Source organism: Schistocerca gregaria, chromosome 1 (genome assembly GCF_023897955.1).
Source record: "Schistocerca gregaria isolate iqSchGreg1 chromosome 1, iqSchGreg1.2, whole genome shotgun sequence".
NCBI classification, from domain to species: domain Eukaryota; kingdom Metazoa; phylum Arthropoda; class Insecta; order Orthoptera; family Acrididae; genus Schistocerca; species Schistocerca gregaria.
Window position 1 is genome coordinate 522,997,581 of NC_064920.1, and position 19,247 is coordinate 523,016,827.

Consider the following 19,247-nt stretch of genomic DNA (forward strand, 5'->3'; position numbering starts at 1 on the left):
TATTCTTGTAGCTTGTTCCATGTATCGGACTTGGCTTCATAATCGCGGAAGTTCGATCACTGAGTTCTGCTTCACCTTCTTTGTTCCCATAGATCTTTCCTTTTGTATCCCAGAGACGCCATCTTAGTCTGCTAGTACGCTCTCTGACTCCATGCTTGTTCTCGTAGATTGATCCTTGGAAGCCAAGGATGTTAAACAGAAGTTTCGCCTATTTAACCCAAAGCCACCATCCATTTCGCTCTACCAGTTCTATCTATGACTGACCAATGAGCTGTCAATTTTTCTCGTATTTGATCTTTCACTCCGAAAGATGTTGCAATCGTAGTTCGATCTCAGAGCATCTGCCCCACTATCTTTGATCTTGTAGTTGTATATAAGACTCCCAGTCCGCCATCTTTGTCCCAACAGGTTAACGTATGTATAAAGAAATTTACAGTGCATAAATTTTCGAGCCTCTGTCATCTAGCTTTCAAGCAGGCACCCATCCTCATTGCACATAGCTCACTTTATTATCAAGTGTTAAGCATTTGCCTATTTTGCCGACAATGATAATTTACGTTACTTTATAGCGGAAACTATGTGTAGTTTGGATTGAATTATACTAGACTGAACAGTTGTTTTATTGAAATAATTGAATACCTATTCTAAAGTGCTAAATGGATCAATGATTATCTCAGATTTCTTTTCAAGGTTGCTCTCAACTCTTCTTAGTTTGGCTATAAGTGATCCATCGACCGCATGAGCCCGATGATCAGTATAAGAGCGAATTAGAGTCTGCCTCAATGTTTCTAGAACTTACATAATGCTGTATGCAGCACTTCCGTCATATGTGAAAGGCTATGTATAAGAATCACCTGCTAGAGTCCAATGATCAGGATTCAGCTTATGCTGCGATCGGAGCCTGCCTCTTTGCTAGATTTACTGACTTTGGTGTAGCTTTCTTTTAATTTCAGTTTTAGGCTTCTCTGAGGTTATGGTCCACTGGTGGTTGAATAAACGAACCCCCATCAACTCACGTTTCTTATAAGAAACTTTTTGGAAATGCATCATGTTCTACACATTATGTCTGACGTTATAGGCTGGCTTTATATTTCCTGTACATCGTGGGTCGCTCGTGGTTGCCATACCGGGGAAGGCTGTAACATTTACAGATCGGAAGTGTGGTGTCAGGGCTCTCAAAAACATTTACTGGCTGTATTTCTTTGCATATCATAATCAACTACCTAATAATACAGAACCGTCATGTGATGATTAAAATCTTTGGTGAAGTGACTGGCAAGAACGATTAGAGCAGTAGCGGTCTGTAATGTTACAGTAAGAAATTTGTAGTTCATTTAATGCTTATCTATGTGGTAAATTCTCCGATTTCGTCTTTGTACATTACGACGTTAAGGAGAAACTAGCATTCCTCCTAGACGGGAATGACAATGACACAGGAAGAATAATACTGAAAGAAAGAATCAGCAAGGAGGCACTGAAAACCTTTTCGAGAAATATCAAAATTCTGTGGCTGTAGCATATAAAAATGGCTGTACCAATGGCTGAGCTGCCTGACATATTGCAGCAGGCATATAGACCGGGACATCGCGCTTGATTTGGTTGCAATTTTTAAGAAAATGGAGATGAGTATTTACCTCTTATCACTCCACGGCCTTTGTGTGAAAGAACAGTACCAAAGAAATGGCTGTACAGGCCGCCACCTGTTTGGAGGAATTACTGGAATCGCTTTATAGCCGACAAATTCGGAATTAAAATTTTTCACCTTTGTAATTGTCGTCCATTCACGGTACTGTCCTCATGGCTTACCTGCCGGAGCAGGACTGTGTTTCACGTCAGCAGAGATTAGCACCAACAAATAACTGTTGGAAACCATGCTTTACAAGCAGTGCCTGCAACTACCAATGGAAAGTCTAGGGAAGGAGTCACAAGTGGTCCTCGTCTGGAGAATATGAGTTGACTATGGATTCCAGACTTGGCTCACTCTCTTGTCTTAGGTGCTGGACCAACAACATGCACTTCTCTTCACGCTTCTATCCGTATTTTTTTCGAAATTAGCAAATAGTTTGTGGCTTGTTCGCAGTTCCTAGGCATGCCCCTTGTATTCTGTATACTGGAATAAAAGATGAAGTTAGACTCTAAATCCTGTTGATTATTTGCAGACCATACAGATGCTCACCTTTTTTCCACACGCTGGCCAAATTCCAACACTCAGCTCACCCTCTTACTGAACAATTCTGGTGTCAGTGAAGTGGGATATCTCCTCAGATGGTCCGTAAGGAAAACACATTTTCATGGTTATGTGTTCGCTCTCCTGCTTCAGCACTATATGCTACGCTCGCGAGCAGTAGTGAGGACCCATTAAAATTTCTCAGGAACAGATAAATGCACTTACCTTAGGAATTATGAGTTGTAGGAGCAGAAGGGGTGCAGGCACAACAGTCGGTGTCAAATAATGATTACAGTGTCCAGCCTACCATTAAGGAGCCTTTGGAACCACAGGCTATCGCTGCTCGATTTATATGGATTCGGTAAACACGTTAAGCAACGCAGGAAGCTTTCCAAGGGGTGAGAGAGTGATATTGAGACACTGTACATGTGAGTTAGTATTGGGATAAGTTGTGTACCCTTAGGTAGCGACAGGGAGAAGATTTTGAAGTTTCTGTAAAGTGAATTCACAATTCCATGTCATACATTTACCTTGTGGGAAGATGAAAAGCGAAAATACGTCTTGCTGGAAGAGGTCGAACTGCGAGTGGTTGATGTATTTAGCCAGGACATCATCCCTCGACTAGGGTATGAAGTCAAAGTCGTGTCACCTTTGTCTTTGCATTCGGTGGTTTGTCTTGTACTACTAGACAAAGAGACTGGGCAATTTGTTCCACACCTTTACACAATAATGACCTCCACTACGTTTTAATAACTGAAACAAATTGTAAATCAGGTCGTACCACCGAAAACTTCAGGCTCTTGTTATTCATATTGTAGAGTAATTGATCACATTGACAGACACAATTTTGATGTCATCCTGGGGAGCGATTTTATGCTCCATTTTGAAGCTGTCTTTGTCTACAGATCATAGACTGTATGCTGGACAACACGAAAACGTGAGAAAAATGCCTATTTCTCGAATTTCCGCTGAACCACATCTTGGTGTTAAAGGCCAATGCACCTGAAACAATACTTGGCAGCCAATGCACCTGAAACAATACTTGGCAGTACAGGAAGAGTTCTCTGGATGAAAAATTCGAGATTGTGGCAGAACAAACTTTCTGCTGGATCCACTTGGAGAATGAAGCTGAAAATCTGCTCCAAGTTTAAGCAAAACAGGTCCTTAGCAAGGCTGAAATTGTGAATGGGAAAAAGTGTGCACCAGTTTTTCTGGATAATATTAAAGTACGAGATGTTCAGATCACATGTGGGACTATACTGGTCAGTACACAACACGTACGTGATGATGAACAACCTCCAGCAGGCGGAATACAGTTACAGAGAAATGTGAAATGCACAACTTGTTACTAACGCTAGAAGCCTCCATATTGACATCCTTTGGGTTCAATTGCGTGAGAAAATGTCACATTTACCACAGTCAGAGAGAATTCTTAGTATCCAGTATCAGAGGAATTTTCTTGGATGTTTGAAGAAAGGCAATACTTGCCAACCACAAACTCAACATATCTGTAGGTTCTAACCAGGAATGCTAGACGGGCAGTGCAACAGCCCTACTGAATCCTTTCTCATTTGCAATCTGTTCTAGAAGAAAGTGTACATCAAGAGTTAATGATGGGATCATTCAGCCACCCTCTAGTCCCTGGGCTTCACCTGTAGTAATAGCACTCAAAAAGTCACTAAATGGTGAGAAAATCTGTCGTCTGTATGTTGACATGAGCAATGAACAAAGTGACCACATCTGATACGTATCTGCTACTTTGTATAGATGACAACTTTGATAGGCTTAGGAGCTGCAAGTACTTAACTTGGCTCGATATTAATTAAGGCTGTCACCATGTTCCTATTGTTCCTAAGACAGGCCAAAAACACCATTTGTCATACTTTTAGTTATGTATAAATTTCTTAGGATGCTTTCTGGTCTGAGGAACATGTCTGCAATATTTCAACAGCCTGCAGATCTGTTACTTTGAGGACTGAAACCAAGCATGTGTTTATTATATTTGTATGATATGATTTTTTATGGACAATACAATAAAATGATGAATGGCTAAAAACATCTTGTCATGACTACAAGTGATACATTCGGGTTTGAAGGTAAAACAATTATATTTCACAGGTTATCAGGTACAATACCGGAGCCACTTTATAAGTTCAGTTGGAGTGATCAGAACCACAATTAAAGGAGGACACTTACTATGAATGATATGTCAAAGACTATATTACTGTCACCAAATTAGTGACTAAGCTATTAGAAATGGATGTCTTTTAAGTGGACCACAAAATATAAGACAGCAATACAGTAGATTAAGGATGTTTTGATGAGATATCTCTTGTTAATGTGTCCACATTTTGAAAGGTTGTGTATTTTATCTTGTGATGCCAGTGGTATTGTTGTAGGAGATGTATTAAGCCAGGAGCAAGAGGTAATTGTGAAACTAAGACATCATACCTCTCCCAGTTCAACAAGGCAGAAGTTAATTAAAGTGCAATCGAAAACAAATGTTAGCATTCGTATTCTTGATGAATTTCTTTAAATATTACCCGTATGATAGGTGATTTGCCGTAATTATTGATCATGTGGCCTTACTGTGACTATTGAATCTAAAGAATTCAAGTAGCTGCTTGATGAGATGGGCTTTCAAATCAAGTGAATATGACTATGAGATGTAGCATAAATGAAGAAGAATGCATCAGAACACAGATATATTGATTAGGAAGGCTTGTGTATTCCTAGCAGATGAGATACTGATTGCTGAGTTGTTGGAAGCATTTAAGCAAGATGCAGAACGTCAACGATACGTGACTGAATTTTATATCGAAAGATAGTATCCTGTATTGCAAAAGTCACCTTGGAAACTGATTGGTGATACCAGTGGGGCTTGAGTGCTGTGTCATCATGTAGTGTCATGACAGTATCCATGCTGTCACTGTGAGAAGTGTGCCACTGATGTTTGACTGGTAATGCATTACTGGCGGAAGTGCTGCCAGTTCAAACCAGACTGACCCTCACTACAAACGTTGCCTGAAGCTTCCAGGTCTTTTGATGTCATAGATTTAGACATTATGGTATGCTTTCCACAGATGAAACAGAAAAACAAATATATTTTGTCAGTTATAGATCATTCTTCACACTACTTGGTTTAAGTATCAGTTGCTGACTTATGGCTAAGACAGTGTCACTTATTTAGTATTGCCCTTTCAGGAGTCCCAGTGCCTTCCTGAGGTTTCAGGAAACATATTTTGTGTGTGCTTGATATACCAAAGCGTGCAAGCTTAAAAATACAAAATGTGTAGTGCTAAACCCCACCCTCCATCTTATGGGTAGATGTAGGGCAAAACTGCCAATAATGCAATTTTTTATTGCATAATTTATTAGACTGATTCTTGAAGAATAACATTGCGAAGTTTCATAATCAATTCTGGCTAGAAATGTTTGTTTGACATCAGTGATTACCATGCTCCCTCTTTCTATGCTGTGATCCACACCTTCTCTAAGCTAGAAATTGGTTATTTCGTTCACACAATCGAAAGGAAACGTACTGCGGATGAGTCTAGGAGCCTGTAAGAAAGATTATCTTATCTTGTTTCTTTGTTTACAGCGTGGTTTCTTTGAATAACATGTACTAGAAACTTATTTCAGATTTTAGTTTTGCATATGTCAACCTGTTTTACTCCAAATGGGTTATAACAGTGGACGCATATTCGAAAAAGTCATGAAATGCGAATTACATGTGTAAAAGGTACAGGAAATTTAAATAACAGTGTTACAAATACTGCTCCTAAGTGTGAAGAACAATTTTCGACGAAGTTACCGATTTCATTGAAGGATAAAATTAGTGAAAGAATTGGTGTTGCTGTGTACAGTGCCAAAGACTAATTTTCCAGTGGACTTAGGTTAACTTTCTTATAAATACTTGCACATGTGCATGTGGCAGTTGTGGGTCCAAGGGCCTTAGACTGTATGATGAAGGTGACAGAGTTGGCATTGAAGGAACTGTACATATTTTGGGTAAAGTTTGTAAATATGATGTACAGTTCAAGACTTCTGCTCTCCATGGGCAGATGTATGAGGCGAATACAAGACTGTGTTACACCATCAGATGCTTAGGTGTAGGCAGAAAGGCAACAATGTGTTTCGTGAATTGAAGATCATGCGTGCACCAGTGACTAGATTTAGTGATTTTAACGTAACACTCCTAAGTGCTTTCAAAGTTGAGTGAAAGTAGCTGTTGAGGAAGCTATAGATATTAACAGAGAAGGGGAAGAGGGACACTGTGTGTTGAAGACAGATCTGTGTGTCTCTTGTGATAGAATCCAGAGGAAGAGAGACTATACATCACTTTAAGGTGATCATCTGTCGTTAGTGTGGATACAGAGAAAATCTTAGACTTCTAAGTAATGAGCAAATATTACTCTCACTCTCACTGTGACACAAGAAAGGACAATGGAAGAAAAGCGGTAGCAGAAACAGAAGATAGTACGGAACAAAAACTACCAGGGGGCAAGTGGTGGGATGGAAACAGCTGAGAGCAATCCTTATGGTTCACGAACTAAAACTGAAAAACTGGAATGTGTTGGGCATGTTCAAAAGCGAATGGGAGGTAGACTTCTTAGACTGAAGAAAGAAATGAAAGGCAAGAAATTAGAAGATGGAAAGCCACTGGGAGGTGTTAACAGACCGACAGGCAAGTACATTCACTCTTTACAACTATCCTATGGAAACGCTATCAGGGATAACTTACATAGTGTGAAAACAATAAAGCAAGCTGTGTGGCCAATATTTGTCCACAAAATTTCCACAAATGATAATCCTCAACATTCCCTTTGTGACATATGGTGGTGCAAACATCTTCTGGTAGAAGCAGGTGGAAAGGTATACATTCACAAACATGATTCGCACTTGTGGTTTTAGATGTTATAAAACTAACTTACAGGTACCTAGCCAATCTTGAACTGCTGAAAAAATGTGCGCACGGGAAAACACAAAATTAAAATGGGAGCTACAATCACCCTATGTGGATGCGTTGTTCAAAAACAATATTTGTATCCTCAATTATTGTGAATATAACTGTATGCAATGCATGTCTACTGATCAACAGGAGAAATGTATGTACAGTTAAACGTTTATCCTTCAAGCTAACGACATCGTGTAATAGCTTCATAAGATAATTTTAGGAACGTCGTCGTACGATATGAACAAGACATATAATGACTGGGACAGATGTTAGCCATACATCTTGTTCACTTACAACTGATGAATCGACAAATCAACAGGGCACACACCCTGTGAGATGGTAATCAGGTGACCAAGGAGTTATTCATTTCAATCATACAAATTGCTGCCAAGAGTTGATTCAGCCGAGGTAAAGCGCCTGGCCTGAATACTTTAAATGATTTAGTGACAGGTACAGTAGAGTGGTCTCAAAGCCACTGCAAAACAGGTACAGAGGAGCAACAAAGATGCAGTGTTACTGACATCAGGGCAAAGTGACATTATCTTGTTGTAGAACACAGTGTTCAAAAAGGGAAATTAAAAAAAAATTCATTGTGCGTCTGACATATGCAGTCAACTCTGAGATACAGCTGGCAGACCACAAAGTAACTGTGGACATGGATTGGCTAAAGGCCTATCGTGGACAATTAGGGCTGTCCCCATCTGTGCTTGTCGTGGACCCACCTTGTGTCAGATCTAGAACTCTAAAGAGCGTACAGAGGTGGAGGAATCCTTTGCATCTAGCAACACACAGATACGCCTTACATTACAAACAGTCCTATGTCCCGCAGTCATGAGACTTAGTATGGTACACTTTAATTGTTTCTCGAACTACCAATAAATTTCAGTCGTTGTTGTTGTTGTGGTCTTCAGTCCTGAGACTGGTTTGATGCATCTCTCCATGCTAATCTATCCTGTGCTAGCTCCTTCATCACCCAGTACCTACTGCAACCTACATCCTTCTGAATCTGCTTAGTGTATTCATCTCTTGGTCTCCCTCTACGGATTTTACCCTCCACGCTGCCCTCCAATGCTAAATTTGTGATCCCTTGATGCCTCAGGACATGTCCTACCAACCGATCCCTTCGTCTAGTCAAGTTGTGCCACAAACTCTTCTTCTCCCCATTCCTATCCAGTACCGCCTCATTAGTTACGTGATCTACCCACCTAATCTTCAACATTCTTCTGTAGCACCACATTTCGAAAGCTTATATTCTCTTCTAGTCCAAACTACTTATTGTCAATGTTTCACTTCCATACATGGATACACTCCATACAAATACTTTCAGAAACGACTTCCTGACACTTAAATCTATATTCGATGTTAACAGATTTCTCTTCTTCAGAAACGCTTTCCTTGCCATTGCGAGTCTACATTTTATATCCTCTCTACTTCGACCATCATCAGTTATTTTGCCCCCAAATAGCAAAACTCCTTTACTACTTTAAGTGTCTCATTTCCTAATCTAATTCCCTCAGCATCACCCGACTTAATTCGACTACATTCCATTATCCTCGTTTTTCTTTTGTTGATGTTCATCTTGTATACTCTTTTCAAGACACTGTCCATTCCATTCAACTGCTCTTCCAAGTCCTTTGCTGTCTCTGACAAAATTACAATGTCATCGGCGAACCTCAAACTTTTAATTTCTTCTCCATGGATTTTAATATCTACTTCGAATTTTTCTTTTGTTTCCTTTTCTGCTTGCTGAATATACAGATTGAATAACATCGAGGAGAGGCTACAACCCTGTCTTACTCCCTTCCCAACCACTGCTTCCCTTTCATGTCCTTCGACTCTTATAACTGCCATCTGGATTCTGTACAAATTGTGAATAGCCTTTCGCTCCCTGTATTTTACCCCTGTCAACATTGTCAAAAGCTTTCTCTAAGTCTACAAGTGCTAGAAACGTAGGTTTGCCTTTCCTTAATCTTTCTTCTAAGATTAGCCCTGAGGTCAGTATTGCCTCATGTGTTCCAGTATTTCTACGGAATTCAAACTGATCTTCCCCGAAGTCGGCTTCTACTAGTTTTTCCATTCGTCTGTAAAGAATTCGTGTTAGAATTTTGCAGCTGTGGCTTATTAAACTGATAGTTCGGTAATTTTCATATCTGTCAACACCTGCTTTCTTTGGGATTGGAATTATTATATTCTTCTTGAAGTCTGAGGGTATTTCGCCTGCCTCGTACATCTTGCTCACCAGATGGTAGAGTTTTGTGTGGACTGGCTCTCCCAAGGCCGTCTGTAGTCAATAAATACAATGTCCAAGCCATACAGGACAATTAACCACACGTAAACTGGGGACTGTATGTAGACAGCAAGAAAGTGGTACTTATGTGACGTCTCCCTCTAGCCATAACGGCTGACTGTAAAATGGACAGCCTGGTGAGGCTGACATGTGTGGACTGCCAATCGAAATACGGAGCTTGCCTTTCTGTTGCATTCGAGCTGTTCATGTGGAAAACTCGTGGCACCTTAGTAATATGTAGTCAGGCCTGAAGCTTCACAACAATGCTTTAACTTCATCCAGCCTTCATAGAGCTATTACATAACTGCACACACGTGACACACAATACTTGTATCTGAAAATATTGCGTTTAGCCAATTTATTTTGAGAGTTTTATGAATTTAAACAGAGGTACTGATGTATAATTCTTTTTGATAATTAATCTGAAAGAATGATAACTACAGAATTTACCTCAGTTTAACCAGCGATGTTATTTACGAAAAATGTTTTCTGAGATTCAAATAGCTATAAACAGCGAGTCTGAGACTCTAGAATCTCCTCGTTGTTATTCATTTAGTTACCACTACCGCCATATAATGTTTAACACGTCAACCTTGGGTCTACTGTTGAATCACCATACAGATAAATGGATTTTATCTGTCTGTAATAGTCACTTCATTGTGTAAGGCAATTCAGCAAAGTAAATGTGTTAAAATCTCGAACTGAACAGTGATTCACTGTGTGGGAGTGTTGTTGAACTGGAGTGTTCAAGCCTCAAGGATTTTTGACAGGAGATTGTAGGACAGAAAAGACTATAGTGAGATCCACAGTGCCATGTGGTTTATGGCAGACACTATATCACATACCTCTGTGATAAGTGTGTGGAGCCTCGCTTGATGTGCCGTAGTGCTGATTAGGTGCTTGCCACTAACTGTGGAGATACTGGTCAACTGTATATTCATTAGTAATATATCCATTCTCCCTATCCTAAGACTCCTGACGTAAATTAGATGGCAAGTGTATGGTTCTAAAATAGAGTGCAGTATTTTCATTTCGATGAAAAACGCTGCGAACTGAAGGCGTATGTTGCCTTCTCCTAAATGTCTCCTCTTATTTCTTGAGCGTGCGCACATGCAGCATGCCATACATGCAAACATTCTGCATGCCCACTATTTTCCCATATCTCACCAGCTCCCCCACCTGCTACAACCAAGTAAGCATCCATTATACTTCAATGATATTATGAGCATCTTCCACCCTCCACTTTTAAGCTTGTTTTATATCCGCTTTACCTATGTCTACTAACTTCTGTAATTGAGATGCATATCCACGATAAATCATCGACAACGCCGAAAAACACTGTTGGCCATTTGCTATGATCAGTAGATCATCTGGTAGTCAATGAGAATGGAAAACTTTGTTATGGTTGTGCTGGTACACATTTAGATGATGAGCATCACCAGAACGATATGCTGACTGTAATGCTGCCTAGCTCTGCGTTCTCATCGCTGCTGCCGCTATTTGGGGTGACTGTGTACATATTGTACAGTGGAAACAAATTCATTTTTAGTATCTTTATTTTTTGAAGAAAAGTTAACTATGGGTATTTCAATTGAGGCTGTGACTACAGAGTTACATGAACTTCCGGCTTGTTGCCAGTAAACGAGCGTTTTATAAAGATAATTATGTGGGAACTACTATTTTTTCATACGGAATTTTGTGCAGTGAGGAAGCTGGAATTCAAAGTTTGTGTGCACAGTACAATTTATTGGCATATATTGCCTCCTTAAGTATTAATTAACGAGTATTACTTGACAATACACTCTTACCACGAAATATTATACATCGCTGTTAATGTGTTACAACCATGGTTAAGCAAAGAATTTGTAAACCATGTTCTTCTGACGTATAGGTACTTTGCCAACAACTGTAATCTACATATACTGCTGTAAATGAAGCATCTCAGCTCTGTTTTGCTCCTACAGTACAGTATGAAAAGGGCTGAAGTTTCCATACCTGATGCTGTTGTTAGGTTCTGAATGAAACTCAGATGTTTGATGCACTGTATCTGAAACCATGGGTAACAGAAGACATACGAGTACTACAGTTGATCGAGGAAAGAAGGAAGTACAAAAATGTTCATGTTTGATGCACTGTATCTGAAACCATGGGTAACAGAAGACATACGAGTACTACAGTTGATCGAGGAAAGAAGGAAGTACAAAAATGTTCAATGAAATTCAGGAATACAGAAATACAAGTCGCTGGGAAATAAAATAAATAGAAATTGTAGGGAAGCGAAAACGAAATGGCTGCACGAAGAATGCGAAGAAATCGAAAAAGAAGTGATTGCCGGGAGCACTCAGCAAAACAACCTTCAGTAAAATTGAAAGCAAGTTTTATAACATAACGAGTGCAACGGTAATTCCCATGTTAAATGTAGATGAGAGAGCATATAGGTGGAAAGGGTACATTGAAGATCTCTATAAGGGTGAGGATTTGTCTCAGGTGATAGAAGAACAAGCAGGAGTCCATTTAGAAGAGATAGGGGATCCAGTAATAGGATTTAAGAGAGATTAGGAGGACTTAAGATCAAATAAGGCAGATGATGATGATGATGAAGATGATGATGTTTGGTTTGTGGGGGGCTCAACTGCGCGGTTATCAGCGCCCGTGCAAATTCCTAACCTTTTCTCAGTCCAATCGGGCCAATTTCATGACTGATGATGAAATGATGAGGACAATACAAACACCCAGTCCCCAGTAGGGCGGAAGGGATGGATCACATTCCATCAGACTTTCTATAATCATTGGGAGGAGTGGCAACAAAACGACTATTCACCCTGGTGTGTACAATGTATGAGTCTGGCGACATACCATTTGACTTTCGGATAAATATCGTGTATACAGTTCCGAAGACTGCAAGAGATAACAAGTGCGAGGTTACCGTACAATCAGCTTAACAGCTCATGCATTCAAGTTGCTGACAAGAATGGAAAAGAAAATTGATGATGTATTAGATGTCGAACAGTTTGGCTTTACGAAGGGTAAAGACACCAAAGAGGAAGTTATGACGTTGCGGTTAATAATGGAAGGATGGCTAAAGAAAAATAAAGGATCGTTCGTAGGATTTATCGATGTATAAAAAGCTTTTCGACAATGTAAAATGATACAAGATGTTCGAAATACTGAGAGAAATAGGGGTAAGCTACGGGGAGACACGGTTAACATACAATATGCACAAGAACCAACAGAGAATAATAAGAGTGGATGACCAAGAACGATGTCCTCAGATTAAAAAGTGTGTAAGACAGGGATGAAGTCTTTCGCCCCTACTGTTCAATCTGTACATCGAAGAAGACATGATTGAAATAAAAGGAAGGTTCGGGATTGGGATGAAATTTCAAGGTGAAAAGGTATCAATGAAAGACTCGCTTATGACACTGCTATCCTGAGTGAAAGTGAAGAAGAATTACATGACACAGTGAATGGAATGAACAGTCTAATGAGTGCAGAGTATGGACTGAGAGTAAATCGAAGAAAGGCGAAAGTAATTAGAAGCAGCAGACATGAGAACAGCGAGAAACTCATCGTTAGGATTTAAGGTCACGAAGTAGGTGAAATTAAGGAATTATTCCACCTAGGCAGCAAAATAACCAATGACTGACGGAGCATGGACATCAAAAGAAGTCTAACACTTGCAAAAAGGGCATCAACGGCATTCCTAGTCCAGAAAAGTGTGCTAGTATCAAACATTGGTCTTAATTTGAGAAAGAAATTTCTGGAAATGTACGTCTGGAGCACAGCATTGTATGGTAGTGAAGCATGAGCTGTGGAAAATCGGAAGGGAACAGAACAGAAGCTTTTGAGATGTGGTGCTACAGAAGAAAGTTGAAAACGAGGTGAATTGATAAGGTAAGGAATAAAGAAGATCTATTGAGAATCGGCAAGGAAATAAATATAAAGAAAATAACGCCAACTACATTTTTATATTGTAGAACATGATGCTTTATCGTCGCCTCTAACATAGCATTTGGCGAAGTGAACATTACTGAAAAACTTCTTAGGAACGTCAAGTGTTGATAGATTATTGTACCCACCATTCCTTCAGCGTTATTTACTGTAACTGAAGCTTCCCTCCTCATCGAAGACAACTTTGTCATCAAAATTTAAAGCGTTTTACTTGAAATATAGCTAGGTGCAAACTAAAAACCGTGGTATGTAGTAAGAAAACAAATCATTTTACAGTTTGGTAACAAATACTTCAAAATACACAAATCGAAAGTAAGTTAAGGATTTAGCGGTAGAAATGATTGTAAGTTCAGATCTTTTTTTTTCTAGCATGGCGCTACCATGTGATTGCAACCCTGCATGGTTACACACGTGTATTGGGGTTCGCATTGGTCACAATACCTGTATCGAAATCAGAAAATCTGCCAAAGAGGCAGGCTGCAGTAGCAGCCTACGCTGAGCCTTGATCACTGGATCCGTGTGGGTGATGTATCAGTTTTAATAAAATTAAGATGAATAAAAGTGACCTTAAAAAGAAATCCAACAGATCTGTTGAGACATTTAGCACTTTAGACTAGGTATTAGGTGATGTAGATAAATCGACTGTTCTGTATATAATTCGATAAAAAGACATACCGTTCACACTATAAAGTTATTTAAATTGACATAATCGGCAAAAGGTGATAAACACTTCGTAATTGATAACAAAGTGTGCACGGTGGCATGGGGATGGAAGTCGCATGAGTCTCGATAGCTAGACGATGTCCACAGGGTATCACAAACTGAAGTAAGAGAACAGTGACGGCGGAGTAGGAAGTCAGAAACGGAAGTATCATTTTCACATCTGTGGTGTATGAGACCAGCTACGAGAATAAGACTGCCGAGCAGTCGGTCAGAGATCGAACTATCAGCAGCAGGGTACATAGAGCAGACTTCTCTTGTAACGTCTAATGAGGTTCTCACAATGAGCTACGAGCTATGAGGTTAATGGTGGCAGAGGAGAGGACACAGACATACGTTACTAGATTGGTAAAGGCGTATCATTTAATAAAGCCTGACGTTTAGTAAGGTAAGACGGCGGCGTCAAGACGTTTTTGTACGCTACTACTACTATTGTCTGAAACGAAATAACGTTGTAAGCTTTACGAAGCAGTCTAAATTAGTTCTTCATGTGAGAAAATACTTACGTACTAGTTTAACAGATAAGGTGTAGAATCGTGTTATGAGAAGCACATCGACTAACATATATATACGTTACCACACAATTTTTAGGTGCAGGACATAGACTCCAAACCAAAATTATTTGGTTAAAATACAGTTGGAATTTTGTAGGGGAATGTGTGGAAAGAGTAAGCGCTTAGTATTTAATCGCTCATACCTAGCAGATGAGAAGGTTAATACAAACTTTTCTGATAACAAGTTACTGGCTGGTTTATTTGGGAACATCGTAGTTCAGTTACAGTTGCCTAACTTTTAACATAATCCTTGAATGTCAACATATGTAAAATGCTACCCGTTCGTACTCTTAGCCGCATCGTCCGATAAGAATAAGCGACATGTAGTCAAAGAGTATGGACTAACATAAACCACAAGAAAATTCACCACGTCATACATTTCCCTTGATCCATGGTTTAATTTCCGTGATCTTTCGCGCCTACAGTTTCGTCATCATGAGAACGTACGTCGCCGCCTATCCTTACATACAGAGAACACAGCCCACCAACCTGCACGTTCTGGAATATAGCGTCGATGGCCAATAGTTTGTAGCCTGCTTGTGTTTTAACCAGACTTCACCCTCTTTCCATACGGGCTCACGACAGTGTCACACGGAGAACCAGCCAGTTTCTCCATTTCCAACATGCTAATTCTCAGACCATGGGTCGCAACAAGCGATCCTACTGTAATTACTTGCCACTGTTATTTCAACGAATGTTGTGAAATCCTTGTTATCCAAGATCGCATATAGGAAAATAGATAATTAGTTTACACCGTTTCGGCATATTCAGATCTGATAGATATGGAGCGATACAAAATGGGAATAACATTCAAAATTAATGGCATTTACAAAAGATTTTTAAAAAATTAGCGATCAGTGTGTACTAGAATATAAATATCAATGTCTAAGATAACAGGCCACTAACAACACAATGGAATCAGTTGTCAAAAAATAACGTAAAAATCAATATAGAAGCAATACAATATAAGTCTGTATAAGCCATAAATGACAAGATAATATCCTAAAAGTAGCATGAGAAGCATTATACTAAATGCAAGGCTTCGAACTCGAGCATATAAGATGAGCATATTCGTATAGTATTATAAGAATGGACAAGTATTATTCCGAGGACGTAAATTTAAAGACTGTAAGGCAGTCTTTTGGTTTGAATGTAGTCTCTTTGTTGATAAGTGCGTTAGATCAGGTACTGGGGGCAGAGGTAACTGCTTGAATAACTATACTTGATAGTGGTCGGTTAACTGCTGCTGCTGAGTATTAAGGACAGTACAGTCATTAATCCAATGGCGTGTTTCGGCTTCATGAAAAGGATTACAACTCGAACAATGAAGAAGTTGGAATTTATAACAAACAGAATTCACATTTTTGCGGCACATTATATCCGCATAAGGGACGGGAAACGCAGTGAAAACAAACCTAATCAAAATTCTGCGTTACATATATAAAAAGTAATTGAATCATCTATCGAGCTCTGTCGGTTTTATTGGAAGTATGTCAGGGGGCATGCTTCCAATGATCCTTCTTTAACAGGTCTTTCGTGGGCAAAAGTCCGATTTTGGGGAGAAAATTGTCTCAGAAGTTTGAGTGCTAGGTAGGCATTGGCACGAGATAAAACCATCACTCTCATATCAATGAGCGTTTCTGTCTGGAATCATATAGTAGTGGGTATTGTACTGGTGTTGAATTGTTTCAGAATTTTGGAGAAAGCAAGGACGAGCAAAGAATTGCTCTTAGTAGTAGAACCCTCAGTTGGTTTGAAAGAAACTATGGAAGAGCTGGAAGAGAAATACTTCTTATCACCTGTTCATTTCAGACGCTCAAAACCTACTTGCTGGGAGCATCTTGATCATAGAACATTAACTATCTTTTAAGAAATCTCATATACTGATAGCACATCAACAAGATGTCCCTATTGCTGAGTTGTTTGGCAGATTAAAAAGAACAAAACCTACTTTTGGAGGCACAATACTGATTTTAGAGCATTACATTTCTTCGAGAAGTGTCAGATGCTGCACTGTAGATTAACTTGATGAGCTCTATTACCCAAACAGTTTGAATTTAAATGTGAGATATTTGAAAGGGATAGAAAATACAGTGCTATATATTTTGTGTAGGTTACCATTAGGGAATTTACCCAGTACTGAGTTGAGTTATAGAGTTACAGGATTAAAAATGTTGTACATTAAACGAAGAGAATCTGTAAGTGAAATGCAAAATATCTATAGGAATCTGAACAAGGACCAAAGTGAAGATGAAATTAGTAAAATGTTAGGTAAAACATGGGTATGAAAGAAGATGGTAAATATTGTATGTTATATGATGAAGTACTATTCCAAAGTAGAATTGAAAACATACGTTAATTGAGGGTGTGTTGGATCAACACACAAATAGGAGCATTGGTTGCTTTAATTTAAGTTATGGTCATGAGAGGACAAACAAATTCGAAGAAAAACGTAAAGAGAGAAAAATTAGAAGTGGACAAATATTTTTATAATTTTATTCTATGTCTTACATTGAGAAAAGGTGAGTGAGTAGGTGGAATGACTAAATTAGTGAATAAATGTTTTCAGGACTATCTACCATTTATGAAACTTAATAACATAGGTTTGGAAAATTTGGGAAAATAGTACATAGTATAAATGAAAGTTAACTTGAAAAAATCAGGTAGAGGAAGAAAAAGGAGGCATTGATAAAGATAGGAAGAGAAAGCACTGAATCTATTATGATAATAAATTTCGTTAAATCGTGAAATTGTTTGTTTCAGTCCATATTGAGTTATAAGCCTATTTAGCAGCAGGATTACGTACAAAAAATTTTTCTGTTCTGCAAAATCTGTTTTGTAGACATGTTAGTGGTATGGGGGACTCTCAGTAGCACAAAATCGGGATTTAGAGTGTTAGACAAAGTCTCCAGGCTCCATTGCACTTCATGCTACCGGAAGTACTCCGTGCCTCACTCTGTTAGATGGCTTACGCAAAATAGATGTAGATTATAATTTTAGGTTATTAAAACTATATGTTACAGTTAGCGTAAGTAATAACAACCGTTGATAGATTCAACGCTCATGCTACTCACATTCACTCATCGTTATCTATAACCACAAAACTGGTCTCTCAATAACTGTGTTGTTAACTAAATTGTATTTCTCTGACACGATATTGCGCTACCGGGAGTACGTTTGGAATTAATGAGTTATCACTTGTAGTTCGGTTCGTTTCTAACAGCAACTGACCAAAATAAGTTGTGATAAATGTAACTTAATAACAGTCAACAACCATGTGCCGGCTTTTATGGGCAATGTTGTATCACTAAATAACCCAAAAAATTTCACAATACACCCAAAGTTACAATATGTTAGCACCCCACTTCTACTTTTTTAATATGGAGTGATAGGTTGTTGCCCATGTATGTTAAACACAAATGCTCGAATCAACAAAGTGTGTTGTTGTTGCTGTGGTCTTCAGTCCAGAGACAGGTTTGATGCAGCTCTCCTTACTACTCTATCCTGTGCAAGCTTCTTCATCTCCGAGTAACTACTACAACCAACATCTTTCTGAATCTGCTTAATGTATTCATCTCTTTGTCTCCCTCTAAAATTTTTACCCTCCAAGCTTCCCTCCAGTTCTAGACTGGTAATCCCTTGATGACTGAGAACGCGTTCTACCTACCGATCCCTTCTTCTACACAAGTTGTGCCACAAATTCCTCTTCTCCCAGCTCTATTCAGTACCTCCTCATTAGTTACGTGATCTCCCCATCCAATCTTCAGCATTATTCTGTAGCACCACATTTCAAAAGCTCCTATTCTCTTGTTGTCTAAACTTGTTATCGTCCATGTTTCACTTCCATACATGGCTATGCAACTTTGCGATATGTAGTTAAAGATTATGACCATCAACTGCGTTTAAAACTCGACCTGAGTTTCCCCAGGAGATAAAAGACTGTTTTAGTTCAGGAGGAGCTGAACAGTTTATGAGTAAGTCGTTCAAGTGTTCCACAGTTTTCTGACCAACCTCCTGTATAGATCTTACTTCCAAACAGTCCTCCAAGAATTTCGATGATTTTGTTTCTCCGTTTGCGCAGATGGTGGCGGTGCCGGCGGCGATTGGCTGGGTCCTCTGCCCCGTGCTGTCCCGCGCCGTCACGAAGACCGACAAGGAGCACCAGGAAGCCCACCGGCAGCTGCCGTTGCCCGTCTGGCTCCCAGTCGACGTCTACGCGTCTCCCACGTACGAGCTACTGTACGTCGTCCAGTCCTTCTGCTCCCTGGTCACATCTCAGTCCTGCCTCAGTGTAGATAGCTTCTTTGTTCATATGATGTTGATGGTGGCGGCCGAGTTGGAAGTTCTGAACTGCAACCTTTCTTCCATGGAACACACCAAATCGACGAGAACTGAGGGAGAGAGGTTTTTTTCTGGACATGAACGAAATGGCAAACGACTGGCAGTACTTGACAGCGGCCAAGTGGTTGATCAACAGACATTGCCAAAGAACGCTGCACATGGGTGGCTTCATCGACAGTTGCTGAAGAACGTGCTTCACCATCAGGCAATCCTAAGGTCAGCATTGCAAATATCATGCACAACAGACTTTACAGACCTCCTCATTGTCTC

At 39.5% G+C, this 19,247-nt stretch overlaps 1 protein-coding gene across 1 annotated transcript in view; it reads left to right on the plus strand.

Annotated features, from left to right (window-relative positions):
• The window catches only part of LOC126356031 (odorant receptor 2a-like), a 71,097-nt gene that overhangs the window by 21,765 nt on the left and 30,085 nt on the right, over window positions 1–19,247 (plus strand). Inside the window, exon 3 of the mRNA XM_050006731.1 lies at window positions 18,718–19,193. Within this exon, the coding sequence (XP_049862688.1) occupies window positions 18,718–19,193 (476 nt within the window). The remainder of the gene's footprint in view (window positions 1–18,717; window positions 19,194–19,247) is intronic.